The 20,408-nt window shown below is 40.2% G+C and overlaps 1 protein-coding gene across 3 annotated transcripts in view; it reads right to left on the reverse strand.

Moving 5' to 3' along the window:
• CHD6 (chromodomain helicase DNA binding protein 6) overlaps nt 1–20,408 on the reverse strand; it is a 191,231-nt gene that overhangs the window by 78,154 nt on the left and 92,669 nt on the right. For all 3 annotated transcript variants that reach the window (XM_036902261.2, XM_036902264.2, XM_057503003.1), the window contains exons 6-14: nt 16,129–16,191; nt 15,242–15,300; nt 14,450–14,567; nt 10,128–10,214; nt 9,797–9,931; nt 5,709–5,830; nt 4,118–4,361; nt 2,814–2,990; nt 2,045–2,188 (exon numbers count right to left, since the gene is read on the reverse strand). In XM_036902261.2, coding sequence (XP_036758156.2) covers nt 2,045–2,188; nt 2,814–2,990; nt 4,118–4,361; nt 5,709–5,830; nt 9,797–9,931; nt 10,128–10,214; nt 14,450–14,567; nt 15,242–15,300; nt 16,129–16,191 — 1,149 coding nt within the window. The remainder of the gene's footprint in view (nt 1–2,044; nt 2,189–2,813; nt 2,991–4,117; nt 4,362–5,708; nt 5,831–9,796; nt 9,932–10,127; nt 10,215–14,449; nt 14,568–15,241; nt 15,301–16,128; nt 16,192–20,408) is intronic.

Consider the following 20,408-nt stretch of genomic DNA (forward strand, 5'->3'; position numbering starts at 1 on the left):
TCCATCAGGCACGCTGTCACATCAGGGCCGCTTTAAGCCTAATAGTATTCTTTGCAATGATTTTTCTGCTTGTCTCCTACCAGCCCAAGCCTGGATAACAGATCTCTGCTCACTCAACTGCACAGAAAGGTGACTTGCTCCCTCTCCCAAGGAGACAGAAACAGAAAAGGGACTCAAAGTCAAGGCACCTGAGTTAACACTGAGCTAATACATGGTCTCAATAAGATTAATCCTGGTGAGAACATAAAATTAAAGGAAAATCAAGAGCAAAAGACCAAATTTCAAGTCACAAAGGGCCGTTTGAAAAAATTTTTAAAAGGGTAGATTCTGCATGAGTAAGCTGTGTGCTGTGGCAGTGCTTCCTGAAGAAATAGAGTGGTTAACCAGAAGTGGTTTTAGGAGAGTTATTTACTGGAGCAGGTTTTAAATATTTACTTTAGAAACAGATACTTTTTAGAACACTTATTTACTGTGTTTTAAAATGTAGACATTTGAACATTTGATACCACCAATTAACCCCAATCTTAAATCTTGGTTTTACCAACCATGGCACTTAGGAATCTAATCCCCCAAATGGATAAGGAATTACTATATAAGAGTCCAAAAAGAAAAGACACAGCGGGGTCATTGCTAAAGACAGGGACAAATGCCAATCGGCCACATGCTGGGTTCAGCTTTTGCCCTTCACTTGGTTCATACCTTGAATCATTTAGAGTATACTACATGCCAGACACTGTGCTGGTCAATACAACAAACACAAGTTTGGAGAAGATGTGGGCCTTGTCCTCAAGGAGGTCATTCTCTAGGAAGAAGAAAAAATGCATACCGCAAAATAAGTGCAATGGGAGAAGAGGATGCATTTCTAAATGGTCCAAAAATGGAGAGAGTGTTGGAGCTGGGTTTTGCAGGGTCAGCAGATACTACAAATACAGAGAAGTGGAATTAAGTTTGAGTATTCATTGCTCTCAGTTTGACTTGCTGCCGAAGTAGAAACAGACTGGAACCACAGAGTGTACTCTTGACATCTGCTAGTGAAATTCCCAAACCTCCTCAGTCCCCACATTCTCAACCCCGATCCACTCTCCCACCATTGCTAGATTAATTTAGCAGAACTAATCATGTCATTCCTGCAATCAAAGCCTTGCACTGCTTCTCTAACACCTACCAAATTCTTTAACCTGTCTTTCAAGGTCTTCCCGCAGTATAACCCTAAACCCCTTTGGCCTCATATTGTACAATTCATATACTCTGTTTCCAGCTCAGCCAGATGGCTCCCTACAGCTGAATAAATTCAAGGGCTTATTATGCTGGGGATATTCCCCCTGTGCTGTTGAAACAATACCTACTCTTCAAAGTCCATTTTCAAATGGTACTCTTTCCTGATTCCCAAAGAGATGTGTCCTTTCCCTCCTTTAAATTCCCAAATTCTGTACCTGTTCCTCTTAAGGCATTTAAATATATTTGGCATATTTTTGTCATCCATAGCAGAGATTTCTACCCACAGTAGATAGATATTTATTAATATTGGTTGTTTTGAATCAGCTTTGAGTCCAACAGACCATACTTAGGACTAGGTTTTTGAAAACTGAAGAAATTTAGTTGATTTGAACAAAACTAGACTTACTAGGTATGACTACCTTCTTCTCCAAACTATATACTACTGGTCTATTCTGTTTCACTCAAGAAGATGAGCCTGGGAACATGCTGCCGATTATGCAGGAGGAAAGAGGAAGGATGAGGGAAGCAGAAGAAAGCACCATGCTCCTGAGGCCAGAGCTATGAGCAAAACCACTGAACTTACAGTGAGGTCAGTGAGGGCAAGAGCCTGATATGCTAGCATAAGGTATTTTGGATGTTGATTCGTTTTTCTTGTGGAGCAAGAAGGACTAATAATCAGCTTACCCTTCTCAACATAAACCAGTTAGTTTCATTTCACCAGGAATCTGAGAACTTGCTGACTCCTGTCCCCACAGTGACTTGTTCTTCCCTTGCCAGTGAAGGTGACCATCACATTGTCTCCTCAATCCATCAGGCCCCTATTTACCTGTTCTTCTGTTTTCAGATCTCCAAACTCCTCCAAAAAAGCAGTCTCTGAAGGAAACTGTGATGGCTCCAGGAAATTCAGCAAACTGAAGAGCTCCTCCACAGAGTTCTGCAAGGGCGTCCCTGTGAGAAGTACTTTGTGTTCCTGCACAGATTAACAGCACATAAGGAATAGGGTTTGAGCCACCAAACATGTCTGAGTGGGAAAATTAAGCCAGGGCATTCTGTGCTCAATATGGGGCAATTCTGTTTTGCTTTTGTGAAAAGATAGGTGCCAACATTTCATGAGTACAGTGAACAGACTGATAGGTTTTCCTTTCACATCACTGATTCCAGCAGCGATTTCATGCTAATCAAAGCAACCATTCAATCATTCATTCAATCAATATTATTGAGTGCCGATCCACCACATTCTGGGCATTGTGTCAAGGTGGTAATGTTAAAAGGCTATCATCTTTGGTTCCAGATCATTCAAGGGCCTAGAAACAAGCCCAAAATACCTTACATTTCCAGGTCACAGATTTCATGGTATTTATTCCCCTGGGTACCCACTTTGGGAATCAATCTGGGGCAAAGGTCAAATTGTTTACCCAGTTCTTAACAAAAACATTTGGTTCCTACACTATCCCAGCTATGGAGGGCAAAAAGAAGACCTTGAATAAACAGACTAAGCAGAAGTGAGTGACATGTAGAATGGCTAAAAAATGCCTCCTCGTCGTGAATGGAAGGAACCTGTGTTTGCATGAGGATCTGGCTAACTTGACTCTCACCAGGGCCATGAGCTTTAGTCCCTCCAGAAGTTTGCAGTTCCTGTTCTTCAATCTGTGGGCTTCATCGATGATCACACAGCTCCAGTGAATCTTCTTCAGCTCTGGGCAGTCTGCCAGGATCATCTCAAATGTGGTGATGACCACGTGGAACTTGAAGACGCCTGAAAGGGGATTTCCCTGAGGATGACACAACCGAACACAAAGCTTTAGGCCACAGCTACTGAGTCTGGAGGGGTTACTAGCCGGGTCAGAGGAAGCAGCGCCATAAATGCTGGCGCCCGTGTGAGAAGCCAGTAAGCACTGTTTTCCCTTATTTGAGAAAAGAGAGAACGTAACAATGAACCAACCATCTAGACAAGAGCCAGCCCTCATTACATCAATGAAACAGAAGCAAGAGAACACAAGTTCTCAGAAGGGTGAGACAGATGAGCTCTACAGAAGGCAGGGCAAGGAACCTTTTCAAGAAAGCAGATGAAGGTTGATTTACACATCCCTAGCCAGAAGTCACTCTAAACCGTGCACAGATTGAATACCCAAGGAAACCTTCTTTGCTACTTTTCAGATTTAATTAGCTTCACACTGTAACTTGGATTCTAGCACAGACTCAAAGTAATGATCCTGATTCCCCTGGAACAAGTGCTACCACGAAGGACACATCTTTGTCTTGGTGCCATTTCAGTGCTGCCATCACATTTAAAGAGAGCAGAGCTGTGTGATGTTAGAGCCTATCTGAAATTTCTTCCTTGTGTCTCCCGCTGTCTAGGAAACCCCTACGGAGAGCACTGCTTAATTATAAAATTCAGTACCCAGGACAAGCATATAAGCATACAAAACAAAGTGATTATACTTAAAAAAAAAACTTAAAAAAATTGTTGTTTTAAAAAATTTGAATCCTTTATTTTTCCCTGTCAAATCTGTAAACGTCCTCTCCCAACTCCCTGGCTGGAAAGCTATCCTCTGTATACTAATTCTGCTCACTTTCTTCACTGAGCACATAACAATTCAGATAAAATGTGCAGGTAAAAGCAACTTCAAGAGCCAATCAAGAAGCCAGGCTTTCAGTGTCCTAAAAAGAGTCTCTGGCATATCTAGAACAGAAAGCATACCCTACCATTGTGTTTTATCATAAATTAAAACTATTCGGGAAGAGAAAGAAATCTGCCTCAATAAACATAAAACTCTAGCAAGTAAATCAACACCCAAGATGCAGGGCATTAAAACTCCTGAAGACAAATGACAGCAGGGCTGTTGTAAAGTATAACACGAGACTGTTGCTGGGCCCTTGTGATTCACATAAGGCCCACCTGTGCATCTCTGTACACCATTTCATACTGCTGGATCATCTGCCTGCTGATCTGGCTGCCGTGGTAGACAATGGCGTTCATCTCTGTCCAAGTCCGGAACTCCCGCTCCCAGTTAGTGATGGTGGACAGCGGGGCGATGATGAGGAAAGGGCCGTGGAGTCCCCTGAGGAAGATTTCTGAAAGGAATGTGATGGACTGGATGGTTTTCCCCAGGCCCATCTCATCAGCCAGAATACAGTTTTTTCTGTGGTGAGTAAGAAAGACATAACCCTCATCAATACAGGAAAGAGGCAGAGGCTGGTCACAACCAAAAAGAAGCTTCAGAAGCAACGCTGACCCACAGGGCTGTCAGTGATCGCCTATTACATTTTCCAGAGAGGCACCTGCAGTGAGTTGCCGTTATTATTAGCCACACACTGCCTACTTCCAAACTACTTCCAGGAACTACAGCAACTTGTGAGAAAATACATGAAATAGTCCTGTTTAGGCACAAACTAAAAATACTGAAAATTAAAATAATAGTAAGACAATGAAAAAAAATATGCCTCAAACCTAAGCCAATCTCTATACCTGACAAACTTCATGCCAAGGCAAAAATAAAAAGGTAAGTTATGTGATTCTATCATTTGTGTTACCAAAGGTCAAACTTTAATGCATATAATAATTCCCTATCTTCCCTATTACAGTAAAAAATAAAAACATTGGTTTCTTTGGGTAATCCAGAATCACAGACGGCACAGAACTGTGACACTTGGGGGTAGGGGGTGGTCCCTCCCTACACGGACGGGCAACCCGAGATCTGAAAAGGGCGAGTGAGCTGTGCTCTGGGCTGGGACGTGACCATGGCAGAGACCATAGCAGAACCCAGGTGTGCTTTCCATGACTACATGCTGTCTTTAAAACCCACATTAGGGGGATACATTCTCAATCTCAACCCATCTTGGTCAGATTTCATCTCTTTCGTCTAGACTCTGATAGGAACTAAAGCACAGAGTCCAAAACCGAGCAGTGCAGTATTAGTCCAGAACATCCACAGCTCACAACAAATAGCGGAGCTGGGCTAGAAAGCAGATTCAATCCCCTTTAGAGCCCTTTTTTTTTTTTTTCTGAAGACTTATAGATAGGAAACAACTTTTAGGGATCCTTTTGGTTTTTTTTCATCTTGGTTGAACCTAACCTTTGGGCAAAAAAGAAAAAAAAAAGGCAAAGTCAATGATGTCAAACATTATTCCTTTTGGATGGAGAAACACCTGATGTTAAGAGTGAAGTCTTAGCAAGTAGTGACTCTGTGGCATCTTATTACGCTGATGGACGGTGACTGCAATGGCATGTGGGGGGGACTTGATAATAAGGGTGAATGTTGTGACCATGATGTTGCTCACGTGAAACCTTCATAAGATTGCATATCAGTGATTCCTTAATTAAAAAAGAAAAAGAATGAAGTCTTAGGTATGCCTAATGCGCAAAGATCACCATGTGGCCCTTGCTCATCACTGCTGCTGTTGCTCTAAGCAGGCCAGGGCCACAATCTACCTCTCCACACAAACACTTGTTTTCACCCATGGAGACAGGACTGATTCTGGCCCCTCACCTGTTATACCAGTTAAAAAGAAGCCAGTTCATTCCCTCCAGCTGGTACTCCCGGAGCTGATTACTGTTCTTGTACTCTCGAGACTTCTCGAGTTTCTGCCAAGAGTCTGAGGCAGGCCGCTCCTAGTGGAGGAAAGCAGAGAGCACAATATGTGAAGAATGACGTTTCAGGAGCATAACACAGAAGAGGACACAGGAGAGTAACAGGGAAGGTGGAAATTCTCAAAACACTGTCCTTCAAAACACAGAAGCCAAACACTGCAGTTTAGCCTCAAACTAAGCTACTATCTTCTGACTAAAGTGCAGGCCCTGTATTTTCTAGATTTCACTAGATTAAACTAACAACTCCTCAATAAAATTTGCAAGTAATTAATGAAGAAAAGAAAACAGACCCACCTTGTAAGTGTTCTGTTGTTTTACTTAGACCCCTAGATGTTACTTCCATTTACATGTTAAACTACACTGGGTGCTTGTATTAGTCAGGTTTTTTGGTTTCTGTCAATGGCATTTCTTTTTGTTACTTCTCTGTACTTGTGGTACCAGCTCAGGAGACATAGAGTGGGTCACATATTTTGTTGATTAGTCAGTACATAAGGCAAAAAGCCCACATAATCAAAACCGCAAATTCGTTAAACTCCTCATAAACATAATAGCAGCCTTATTACTTTACTTTTCCATAAAAGACACCAATTTCTAATCAGTCATTCTCTACTGATTAGAAATGCCATATTTACAATAATATTAAGTTCCAGTATATCCAGAGAGTTATGTCTAGAGTTTTAATTCTGTTCTCTGGACTGTTACTGCAATAAAACCATCATTTTAATCATTACAATTTTATGTCTAGTGGAGAACTGTTTTTCAAAATGTCTTGGCTATTCTTCTACTTACTATTCTGTATAATTTTAGAATCAATATGTTAAGTTCTCTTAAAATCCCAGTGGAATTAATCTGGGGAAAATTTAAATCTTTAGGTGTTGAGCCTTCCCATCCAAAATTTTGTTTATTTACATTTTACATTACTTGGACATAGAGTTGGTTTTTTTGCTTATAGACAAACTGAGCTCCTAAATCAACACTTCAGGGTCTTAAAAGTAAAAATTCCTAGTTATGCCTAAAGTTACAAATGAGCATTTTGAGACTGTAGCTTCTCTAAATAGCAGTTTACTTTGGTAGTTCTACTTTGGGATAACTACAATAAAGTTTGCACCTGAAATATGTTATTAACTAATACTAAGCTATTTGCCTGTGAAATTTAATAAAGCACCCCCAATTATATCACCAATATTTGGAGATAAGTGTAAGCTGTCCATGGTCTTTCAGAAAAATACACATTACAACTTACATACAAAATTACTATGGTTATAGATAGGCTAAGCCTTTTAGAACAGGACATTGTTGAATATTATTACCAGCACATATGTGTAAGTGCTTTTGACAATAAAGAAAAAAATTTGTCAAAAAACTTATTTGAAGAAATAGCTTTAAAGCAAAGATATTCTTATATAAACTCTCCTGCTCTGTTCCATAAAGAAATGACATTCTTCTTCACTGACAGTAGCCATTCAGACTCGATCCTCAAAGTCCATGCAACTCATTCAACTGGACATTCTCCTCTTCGGTACTAGATACATGGGTAGACTTTCTGGAATGTTCCCCATCTCTAGACATATGTGGCTTCCTCTCAGGATTCTAGGTGTTGAAGGATAGAATTCCACTGTGGTGTTTTCTTTTGCTGCCTTAGCAGCACTTCAAACATGGAGGCATTGCTCTCTAAGCCAGTTACGCCTCTGGATTCTCCCTCTCTGCCCAGTGCTGAAGGCTTTAGTCTAACATTGCCCACTGGACAGAAATTTCAGCCATCTAAGCATAGATCTGAAGTCAGCCAGAAGTTTCTGGTACCTAGTCAGCTTGGCTCCTAAGTGGTATGGACTACAGGGAACAACTTATCCCAGGGTTCCATAATCTTCAGGCTACTTAGTTAAATTCAAAAGAAGAGGACTAATTCTTGGAGGCTCCAAGGTGGGTCTTACCTAATTAAAAGACTGCTTCTCTCTTTGCACATTACTGACAGTCTTATTTCTAGCTTTCTCAAAATTCCCTATTTTACTTATAAGTAGACAATTTTTACCAAAAAACTTTTAGGTACAGACTGTCCTATTCATTGGACTGGTAAGGTCATCTCTAAACATCAACCCCTGAATGAGATCTCTTAAAAAAAAAAGAAAATATTCAGGTAAAGTACCATTTGGAGCCAGCCCTTTACTAAACATATAAAAAGCAGCTTTAATTGTATTTTTAGCTACCACTCAAATGAAAAATTTTTGACTTAATATTCCAAAATGTACATTTTAAATGAGAGAACAAATGTATCAGAAACAAAAAGCTGTGTGAAATGATACCACCGCTCGCTGAGAGATGAGGAGGGCGGCAGCCACAAAGAAGCAAGGGAAAGTGAAATTGCTTGAGTACACTTGAGAATTCCTGTTCTTGCCAAATACATGCAGTCAGTCTGAGGAAAGAAGTGGGACTCAGGCTGAGAGAGTGAGAACTGTGACTACTTCTAGATATAAATTACAATTAGCTACAGAATGAAATTCTCTCTGCTCTCTGCTCCCACACTTTTTTGTGTCTCTGCCTGTACCACACATTCCAGTCGGCCCAACACCAAACGTGTCCATGTACACACGACCCTTCCACCGGTCTGTGAGCTCCTAGGGACAGGACCTGTCCTCCTTTCTTGTTACACTTCTCACAAGAGTCAAACCTACAGCAGATGCTTAATAAATACATGACTGGCAAACTGAACTGAAAACAGACAATGGTTGTAGGAGAGGGTTGAAAGAGAAAGGCATTAATCAATCATGTAGACAAAACACCCTGTAACTATGTAGGTTTCTAATCACAGTTCTGCATCTCAAGATATGTCTATATACTTTCTATGCCAAACAAAAAACCGAAAACAAAACAAAACACTGTTTTTCCAAGTACTGACAGAGATTTAAGTTCAATGTTAAGGTCTTGTCTTCTGAGTCCTAACTTTCCAGTGATGTAAAAGCAACCAATAATACTAATAAAGAACTGGATGAGAGTTTTTCATATAAAGTTGGCGACTCTGAATAGAAACTTATCATTCCAGTCTATACCCATAATCTTTAACAACTCGAATCCTCTTCAAGTGAGTCACATCCTAACCAGGATTTATCTCAATTCTACCTCCTTTTAATAGTTGACCCTCTCTTAAGGGTTGAGTTTACTCTCTATGGTTCTTGTCCCCACCGCCAACAAAGAACTGAAAGGCAGAAACACAGAAGTGAAGCAGAGTGAACGTTTTATTTGAATGCACTCCAAGGGAGGAGCAGGCCAGAGTCTAGGTAGACAAAGACAGACTGCTTACTGTGAGGCTTCTTTTTATGGGGTTTTTGGCAGGGCAGAGAAGTCCTTGACCATCTTCGGCCTTGGAGGGCTGGTCAAACTGGTGAAATGGACACGTGGGCTGAGCTGATGGTTACTGTGCTTTTCTTCTGATACTTTATCTGCAGACTGTTTGGACATTCCAAGTAACTCCCGTCCTTGAGACTTCAACTAATTAACTGTGAGTCTTTTCTGGCTCTCTGGTTTTATCTCGTTCACTCTCTGAGGCCCTCTCAGTGAGCTTTACTGGCTTCATTCTCCCTGCACCTGCTTAAGTCTACAACTACTTGTCAGGTACCCTGGGACATTTCTGAAGTTTGGTGATAATAGTCCAGAATCAGGAAAACAAACTGATTAAATAAAATGATATTGAAAGCCTATCTTTTCTCTGTAAAGTCCCAGGGCTCTATAGGTAAGACAGTTCTACCCCTTAAGGATATTTCAGTTGAGTAAAGGTAAAGGATAAAAACAAAGAAAAAAGATCGCTGATGGAGCAATAGGTAACAGGAAGCAAGGAAGATAATGACAACTTACTGAGCTTCTTTCCCATGCCAGGCATTTCTTACACCTTCTATCTTACTGACTCCATACAACAGTCACACACCAAGAAAATCTAAGCCCACATTTCAAGCTTCATGTTACAACAGATGCCAAACAGAGGTATGGATACATTACCATGTGCTTAATTTCAGGGAGAACTTGGAGAGATTCAAATTCTTTTACTTTTGCAGGATCCACATCTTCCTCGAGCTCCCATGTGCTCTCTTCGTAAGGCAGTGAGCACCACTTCACCAGGTAATGTGTCACTTCCTGTGGGAAATAGGAGAAACTTAGGTCCTTTCCACTGGATTAAAGGACTCAATCCTACTCTGCCCGGCCTCTGAAAACCCACCCTACAACACAACACATGAATGCCATGAAAACAAAGACCACATGATAACAAAACAAGCAAAATACAAGGTAGGAAGTGAAGGCACTAGGAGACTCTAAACAGCAAAACACCCACCTCTCCAGTTTCTGCATCCTTGGTGTGGGCCACCTCCAAGATGCGATCGACTTCTACATAGTCTGGGTTGAACAAGTCTTCATCAGGCTAATGTAAACAGAGGAGAAGAGTGAAGAAGTGGCTCCCTTCCCTCAGTTCCAACATCCAAGTGTTTATCTTTAAGGGACCCCCTACTCTTGGCCCCACCAGAAAACACAAAATCAAAGGGTTAGCTTGAGAATAAAAGTCCCCTCACAGACATTTCTTCACTGTCCCCAAATCCTGCTCTCCATGACTAGGGTCAAAGGAATCAACACCAGGTAGGACTTTCCTCTTGATCATGACAGTGACCAGCACAGGGATCCTCCTTTCTTACTGCCTTTTGCTCTTAGGATGACTCCTGGAAACTCAGAATTCGTTTTTTTCTTAGTACCAGCAACAATTAGCTAATTGGAAAGTGGCATGAACGGAGCTCCTGAGGTCCTGCTAACGTTGTATTTCCTCATCAAGGTGGTGGTTACACAGGTGTGTTTATCTTGTAAAACTTCACTGAGTTGAACCCTTAGGATCTGTTTACCCTTATGTACATTATGCTTCAAAGAAGGTATACTTGCAAAACAATAGTAAGCAACATTTAGAAATATGTAAGGTATGTCCGGAATTACGCTAAGTGTTCTCATTTAAGTCTCAAAACTACTTTATGGAGTAGGTGCAATAATTATTTTACAGGTGAAGAAACTGACTCAGAGAGTTTAAATATGCAATGTGACCGAGGTCACAGACCTGTGTGAACTGGAACGTTACCCAGGATTTTTTACCCAGAAGCCCTCCTGCAGGGATGCTAGAATGTTCTTGGTAGGAACCCTTTGGCTTGAAGGCATTTTAAGGGCTATATGGTTTCATTTTCAAATAAATGCAGTAATACTTTTTACAGCATCCTTGGCAAACCCACCCTTAGGTGGGTTCCATTACTCAGCTCCCATTACTGCGTGTTTAGGAATTTACTGCCCTCTAAGACCTGACCCACTGTCTCTGTCTGCTTCGTGGCAGCAGCATGATCTTTATCATTATTATTGCTGAACTGTAGCCTCATTGCCTTTCTGTAACTGGACTCACTGGTGTGAACCGTTTCCTCTGCAGCACCAGTAACTAAGTTGATTCTCTCCTGTGCTGGCTCTTGAAACGATCTCCTCCCCATCTGGATTAAATAATCCCAGGTGCTCAGTTCTTCTTCGGCTGCCATATTCCCTGACACCCCTTAAAGATGCAAAGGGCTACCACTTCTGGAATAGGGACTAAGGGGCAGGCACCATGCTAAGCACTTCGGTGAACTCTGTCATTTAATCTTCGCGGGTATTCTGTAGGTTGATAGTCCCAAGTTCTGCTTTATACAGATGAGGATACCGAGTCTGAAGGAGCTTATGCAAGTGGCCCAAGGCCACCCAGCTGTGTGTGTGTGTGGTGGTGGTGGTGGGGTTTCTGGTGGGGGTGGGAGCCGAACTTCACCCTGATAGTTTGGCTCTGGAGCCCAGGCTCCTGGCACCATGGACTCCAGTTTCCACCTTTGCTGACAACCACTTGGCTATGCCTCTGCCCCTTTATCACAGCTACAGTCCTCCTGCAGTTGCCCTCATGTTCTGTAATGGCCCTCATTGAATTCTGGTGCCCAGATGAGCATCAACTCTTAGGAGAGAACAGAGCAAGGCACAGCCGGGCCGCCTAGCGGTGCAGTCTAGGACTGGTGCTACTTAGAAGCCAAACCCTACTCTTGGCTAACAGTGAACTTGCAGTTAAATTGGCAGTATCTTTTCTCCCTAGAACTGCTATCCATTTTTCCTACTCCAAAGTTGTGAAGATTAAAAAAATACAACTGTATAGCATGACATCTATCTATTGCCCTTATATTTTGTTCTTCCTAGCCTGTCCAGGTGAACTTGAATTTTGAGTTTGTCATTTACTCTCCCAGTGCTGGATCTGTTTTCGGGAGTCAGGTTTTGGTTAGAAGGACTCCACCCCTGTGGAGTGTGGGAACTTGCAGCCACTCGAGGCTGAGCCTCTTTCACACGTGCCCTGACTACCTCATCAAACAGCTGGAGATGATGGATACAAAGCTCTATTCAAAACTAAGTTATTAGCTCATAAGAGTTCTATTTATCCAAGTTATAACTAAAAATGCTGAACAGGGTAAGACCCAGGCAGCACGACGGGAACTACTCCCCACTATTACTCCTCAGTTTCAGGATGTTCTCCAATCTTCTCAAAAGCCTTTTCTTCCCACAAGAGTGGGAACTTCTGTTACATTGCTTCTATACACTCCAATGCAGCTTCCACTCTAACCAAGGAAAAATCACTCCCTCGGGAATAAATCAGAAAACAGAGACATTGGGTTTTGTGGGCCATATTAGGCACTTGGACTCTATTCCAAGAAAATAGGAAGTGCTGAGAGGTCTGGAGCAGGAGGACGGCATGAAGTCAGCCCTCCTCCCTTACCTGGGGACTGCCAAATAATTACCGGGGCCTGAACCCTGCGCCTAGCACCAGGGATAGAAATAGGAGAAAGTCATGGCTCCTGTCTGTCTCACAGGGCTTAAAATGGAAGAAACAGACATGTAAACAAGTTACTACAGGGCAAATACTTGTTAAAATAGAAGTGTGAATAAAATGTTCCAAGAACAGAGGAGAGTATCCAATGGGGTTTCAAGATGGTCTTTCCAATCCTAGTCATCCCCTCCCTTTCCCCAGTTCTCTATCAGAGAGCAATGCCATGGAAACTGGCTTTAAAACAGAGAGAGGTAGGGCCAAACGTTAAGGCTAAAGAGGAAGGATCCCACACTGGGACAAGAATGCTTACTGGCATTTTCCTAAAATAATTTTTTGTTACTTGAGGGATAGGAGCACAATGTGAATAATGAATTGGTTAACTATGTGTGGCAATTTACTGTAATTTGATGGTATCTGAGTGCATGCTTGAGGTCTAGTGCTTGTGATTACATTTTAAGAATTTTATTGCTTCTTTTCCTCAAAAGTTACCTGAATAAAATTGAAAAATTAAAAAAAAGAAAAATCACCACAATCCCATCAACCAGAGAAAATGCCACCATGGTCATGTATATTCAAAACATTTTCTCTGCATTACTATGATGCTTTTCTCGTACACTCCCCAAAATGGAACCGTCCCGCACTGTAAAACCTGACATTTTCAACTAACAATAGTTTATAACACAAAGCTTCTTTCTGTGTCATTAATAATTGTTCTCCAATATCGTTTTTACTAGCTTCATAGATTTTCTACATTCTACGGGATATATCATAATTTAACAAATGTCTATTAATTTAATGTCTTCAATTATTCACCAATATAAATGACTGTTCATCATAGCTAAATCTTTGCACAAAGACTTGATGGTTCTCTTAAAATAAATTATAAAACTAGAATTGCTGGGGCAAAGGGTTTGCAAATTTTGAGACATTTCATGTCTGTTGCCACACCACTCTTCTGACAGGTCATATTAGGTTATGTTTCTACCCAGTGATGTATGAGTGTCTCTACCCTACACCATCACCAGCAATGGGTAATACTTCTTTTTGAAACCTTTAAATATTGTTAAGTAAAAGCTGGAAGATTCCTATTTTAATCTGCATTTTTTTAACTACTAGAGAAATTGAGTACATTTTTTATATGGCTAATGATAAGCATTTCTTACCATTAAAACTATTTGTCTTGTGTGTAAACACAAACAGGAAGATTCCCATACTGGTATTACTGTATTACTTAATGTATGTATGTGTGCAAATATATAATTAAGAAATATGTATGTGCATATAATGTATATATGCATTTACTTTAAGATTTGTCTGGAGATATTTTCTAAGGTATAGACACTACAGATTTGCTTAATGTTCGAATCCATCAACTCTTCTTTATGCTATAATTGGCATACTTAGAAATTCTCAAGTTTATATAAATTTATTTATTAATGTTTTTAGCTTTGTTTTTATTTTTTACATTCAAATTTTAAGTCTTTTTTGGAATTTCCCTTTTGTGGAGGAGGAGGAAGAGGGAATGAAAGAATTGTGTGCATACTTCTCTTGCCCTCGCTATTTATAGGTATTCTTACCAAGACACACATTTTTTTACAAGCTGTCAGTTTGTAATAAAGTTTGATCTTCACACCTTAGTAGATAATTTGTTTCCTTTGGCTGAAATCTGGACTAGTTTTACTGCAAATCAGCGCACACTTAGCAACAGATCTGCACAGGACTTCAACTTTGAGAAACGTAAACCCAGTAACTAATACTGCAAGAAAAGCAATGGTCAAATTAGTTAGTAAATATTGCTTCACCTCAGTAAAAATGTGCTTCATTTGGGCTTGTTTATTCCTAAATCGCTTGATCTTCTGTGCAATGCGAGGATCCTTTTCAAGCTCTTCCATTGTGGCCCATTTACAGTGTAAGTAGGAACTATCCAAAGACACATAAATTGTGAGACAAGAGTATAACTACCAAATCATTGAGCTGTAAAGTGTTTCAATAAATAGGGTGACCTAACACAGAAGCAGTGGAGTGGTTTGTTGTGAAAGTGGTGGAGCTTGGGGTTAGAACAGCCTTACCCTTAAGGGCAAAAGCAGAAAAAAAAAACCCACCAAAAACAATGCAGCAATTCCAAGCCACTCTGCAGCTTCTACAGAAACCGGCTCAGAGCAGAGGGAGGGCAGGTGCAGGCAGGCTAACATTAGTACATGACAGCGAAAGTGGGCAGGTAGCAGAGAAAGAAGGAAAAATGCGAGAGGGAAAAAAAGTATAAGCTATAGGACAGTGGTTTTTCTACCCTGGATGCAAATGAGAATTGCATTGGGAGTTTTTTAAAAACACCAATCCTTGGGACCTACTCCCAGAGCCTGAGACAACTGGTCTTGAGTGGAACAAGGGCTTCAGTGGTTTTAAAAAGCTCTCCCAGGGACTCCGTGTGCAGCCAAAGTTGAGCACATTACTGCCTAAGGTGAACTTGAGTCAATTGAGACCTGCAGTCATGCCTTAGGGGCCATTCTTGGAAAATACAGCAGACAATGTTATCAGGGAAAGTAAATTTTACTCATATAAAATAAAAAAACAAATGATACATTAAACAGACGTACAAATTTCTATACTTAACGTAGAAGAGCTCCAAGTCGAATGGGGGCTCTCCTGGCTGAACCTGTAACCAACAGCAAGCAGTTAACAGCCCAGATCCCCACAGAGCACCCTATGTACCAAAAGAAAACAGTAAATTGACATTTCTGCCTGGTTTTAGTACAGATTTCTCAAGGAAACTTTCATTTTCTCAGGTCTTTTTCTGACGGCTATTGGGTGGATTTCCTTATGGCTGATTACACAACTAGCTGTGAGGTAAAGAAATGATCCTACTGGTGTCCAGCCAACATTCAGGGTGGGCAGCCTTCAGCTGATAAACCCCAACTGGCGCAGGGCTCTGAGAGCAGGCAGGACCTGAGCCTGCTGTGAAAATGAAAACATGTCCCTCTGGCGTCCCCCCGACCATCCCCCTGGAACACCAGGGGTGTTCCCTCTAGAAGTAAGGAAGTTTACTGTCATCAATACTTGAAGTAAAGATGAAACTACGCCCTCATCAGTACCAATATACTCTTTCACTCCAGGAATGTTCTCTAAAGGAGCCCTACAATGGTCCTGAGCTATCTAAAGAAAAAAATCCCACATTGTTTTCATTAGGACTCCTTTTCCACCTCTTCTTCTTTCATCCCTCTGATGACTTCCAATGGGCCCCACCAACCAAGGGATAAATACCTTTTCCTAGGATCTCTGTGGAGGGAAAAATCAGTTTGGACCATACCCAAATATTTAGGAATTTTATGTTCTAAAATCTCCTGTGGGGGTAAAAGTAGGTATTGGCCAGCCAGCTAGTGTTCTTGCCGACCTCTCATTCCAGCCAATAGTGACCATCCCCAGGTTCTCTAGCCAAAACTCTTCACAGAGGGTATAGCCTGTGCTAGAGACATGAGCCACTCACCTCTTGGACAGTCTTGGATGCCAGGATCTTCTCGATGATGTTAGCGTCATCTTCTGGAGGCTCCTGGATAAAGAGGTTAAAGAGAATGAAAACTACTGGCACCACAGAATCCAAGAATCCAAGAATCCTGTAAGAAATACTACAATCCTGTAAGAAATACTACAACAGGTACTGCTTCATCCAAAAGTATCAGCCCACAGAGTCAGCAAAGATCGCAAACAGCCTCCTTCTGGGTACAACCCTCCCGCGTGAGCTTCTGAGAAGTTACTGTGCTGTTCAGATTCTTTATTTCAGATCAGCCTTTAGCATCAATAAAATTGGTCTTAAGACTTCTCTTCTCTGCCAAAACTGCTTACATGTTGCCATGAAATTTTCAGAAAGGTGTGATATAAAGGAATTGGGGGTCTTAGAATCAAAACGTCCCAATTCTAACAGCTACTTGCTACTCAGGGCAAGTCAATTAACACCTCTTAGTTCCCAAGTTTATTTAAAAAGGAGTTAAAAATATGTATCTCACTGGGCTACTGGGAGAATAAAATGATACGTGAAAACATTTTTTGGATAGTAAGTACTCTGAAATGCAAGGTATAATTACTCTCTGCTAAATTGTACTATCTTTCCCCTCTGTACCTGGAAATGGCTTTCTGTTTTCGCTGATCACCCTTTGACTACAAATCCTGTTGAAAACAAGTTAATTTCTTCCTTCCTACCCTAGACACTCATCACCGTTTCTAGGTTCCTAATCGCCACTAAATATCTTTCTACAGGGTACTTGATTTAAAAAAAAAACCTGCATTAAAAATGACAAATTTAAAATACAGTGCATTGATTCAGAACATTCTTGTGTTTAATGCTCTTTCCTTGGATTTTACTGAAGCAGTTTTATTTCAGTGGCTTCACATGCACTACATGACCTTCCTAGATGTAGTATTTATGATCATAAGAGACTTAGAACAGTGTATGAAGAGAACACAATAGCCTTCTCAAAAGCTACTTGGGTTCCTGAGCAGAACTTCCTCAAAGGATGACTTACTCTGCATGTCACTATCCTCAGCCTACCCATTCTAGGGCACAACTGTCCCAAAGCCATATCATTTTAGAAAACATTTTCTAAAATCTTAAATCAAATTTTTACCAGAAAAGTGACAGTTAAAAAAAAAAGATGATGAGGGCAGATGGTAGCAAGGAAGTATGGAAATCAGCAGGCATTGACAGATGCTCCCAAAGGTTGCAAATATTTATTACGTTCCCTAGACACATGGCATTGTTCTAGGTGCCATGCTGAAGTTAATCTGAAATGACAAGAATCTTTTCCCACTGCTCAACAAGAAGACAACTGACCACACAAGAGGCGAAAGGGGTGGAAATACAGAATAAGCTGCTGTTTTTGTTTAAATATTTGTTCTGCTTGACTTTTATGCACAAGTAAGGAAAGGAGGAAGAGGCAGTTTTTGTTTGTGGCCTAGCTTCTCCTGTTATAATATAAACTTTCTGAGGGCAGGGGGCTTTATTTGTTTTATTCACTTTTGTAGCTACAAGCCTTGAAAAGGCCAGTCAACAGTCAGTGATCAATGATCCTTGAACACTGGGGTTTGGGGCACCAAACTCCTCCCCGCTGCCAGACTCAGAAATCCACATACAACTTCTGCCTCCACAACAACTTAACTATTAGCCTCCTGTTGGCCTGAAGCCTTACCAGTAACATAAACTGTTGATTAACACATATTTTGAAGGTTTTTGCATTATATACTGTATTCTTACAATAAAAAAGAGAAAACGTTTTTTTCAAATTGTTGCCAATCTCCAAAAACTTTTCCAATATATTTATTGGAAAAATCTGCATGTTAGTGGACTCTCACAGTTCAAACCTGTGTTGCTCATGGGTCAACTCTAAGTATTTGTTGAATGCTAAATAATAAGGAAGAGGAAAAGAGAGAGAGAGGGAAATACATGAGGAAATAAAACACCAAATGCACTGGGGCCACAGACTGGAGACAGTTATTATTCTTAATCTCTGTCACCTGAATAAAAAGTCTCTCCCTTCTCCATACGCTCAGACCTATCTGAAACTGTCAGGATGGCTAAGAGCAGAGGGCCAAAGCTAGGTGGACTTCCTCTGAGGAGTGAAAATCACTACGCCAGCCTTGTAGCCAAAAGATTCTGACTACAGCAAGTCAGCAGTGAGCTAAGGAATGGGTGCAGGTTAAGGGAACTAGATTAATGAACCAACTTCCTACTTCATCTCCTTCCTACATTTCTTCCACATTATTTACTGAGTGCCTTTTATATTTATATTTACAATCTTCATCACCAAGGGTCTACTAAACATACTAACATAGTGTTTTAAAAGTTACTGAGGCATGAATATATAATGTGCAGAGATCTCAAGTGTACACCTGAAGAATTTTCACATACATGCATATACACTTGTATTAACTACTGCCCAGATCAAGTTATACAACATTTCCGACATTCTGGAAGACCCCTGTGTCCCACTGGGTCACAAGTAACCACCAATCAGACTTTACCACCATCAATTACAGTTTTGTCTATTATTAAATTTCATGTAAATGAAATCATACAGTATGTGGTTCATTCTTCTGTATTACTGTGTAGTATTTTGTTGCATAAATACTATATAAAATTTATCCATTCTACTGAGGAAAGTTAATATAAATCATATGTCTTTTAGTGTATAGATACAATCATTTATCTTGGATACATACATAGGAGTAGAATTGCTATGTTATGAGGTAGGTTATGTTTAGTTTTAATGGGCATTTTCAACATTTTTTCCAAAGGGATTATATCAATTTTTACACCTACCCACAATGTATGGGATTCCTAGCTGTCTTGATATTGCCAGTCTTTAAAATTTTAGCCATTCTGGTGGAGGTGTAGCATAAACTGAGGATGCTAAGCACCTTTCCATATGCTTACTGGACATGTGGGTATCCTCTTTGTGAAAGCTCCCATTCAAGTCATTTGCCTATTTTAAAAATTGTCCCTCTTCTGTTTTTCATTTTTAAGAGTTCTTTATATAGTTCTAAATAAAAGTCATCTGTCAGATATGTGGATTACAAACATTTCCTACCAATCTATGGTTTGCCTTTTCAATCTGTAAATGTAACTTTCCGTGAACCCAAGTTCCAACAGCCCACCTCATCAATCTTTTGTCTTATGGATTTCTGTGTCCTGGTTGAGGGGTCTTTACTGCCACCACAGTCACTCATTAGGCCACATAATTGTAAATTTCCTTGCAGCCACATTAAAAAAGGAAAATAAACATATGAAATTGATTTAATCACAGTTTATTTAAACCAATATATCCAAAATATTATTGCTTTACTATGTAATCAATTAAGGAAGTATTTTATATCATCTTTCTCCATACTAAATCTTTAAAATCCACCGTGTACTTTGCACTTACAGCACATTGTAATTCAGACCAGCCCTATTTTAGTGCTTAATAGCCACATGGCGAGGAGCAGCCGTTTCTGGGCATTGTAGCTCCAGTCTATTTGTTTTTATGACAACACTACTGTGTCTTCATTACTATAGCTTGATAACAAAGTATGCATTACAGTAAACCTTCCAACTTAGTACTTCTTTTTCAAGATTGCCTGGGTTATTACAGTCTTTTGCATTTCCATTATCATTTTCCACCAAAAAAATTATCTGCTTAGATTTTGAGTGGGACTGAATTATAGACATCTTAACAATATGATATATATGTATGTCATATTGTTGCTCCATTTATTTAGGTCTTTTTGAATGTCTTTCATCAATGTTTTTCATATAGAGCATTCATTTACCTCTTGAGAGTTATTCCAGGATATCTAATACTTTGATACTATGATAAATAATGGCCTTTTACAATTTTCCTTTCCTGATTTCATGCTGCTAGTTAGTAGGTTTTTGGTGGAGCCTTTTTGGGGGGTGGGGTGGGGTGTATACTGTCTTTATCCAACAATTTAGCTGAAACCTACATTTATTAATTCTAATGGTTTGTTGATTTTGTTGAATTTCCTACATACAGTCATCTGCAAATTGTACCCTTACTTCTTCCTTTCCAATCTTTAAACTTTCTTTCTCCTCTTATTGCAGTAGCTAGGACTTCTATTATATTTCTGAATATAAATGAAAATAGTGGCATCTTATTTTTACCCCCAAATTCAAGGAGAAAGCACTCAATATTGTACCATTTAATATAATATTAGCTGTTGATTTTTATCTAGTGGCTTTTAAGGTGTTCTTTCAGTCTTTGGCTTCCTATAGTT

The sequence above is a fragment of the Manis pentadactyla genome, chromosome 5 (genome assembly GCF_030020395.1).
Source record: "Manis pentadactyla isolate mManPen7 chromosome 5, mManPen7.hap1, whole genome shotgun sequence".
Lineage (NCBI taxonomy): Eukaryota > Metazoa > Chordata > Mammalia > Pholidota > Manidae > Manis > Manis pentadactyla.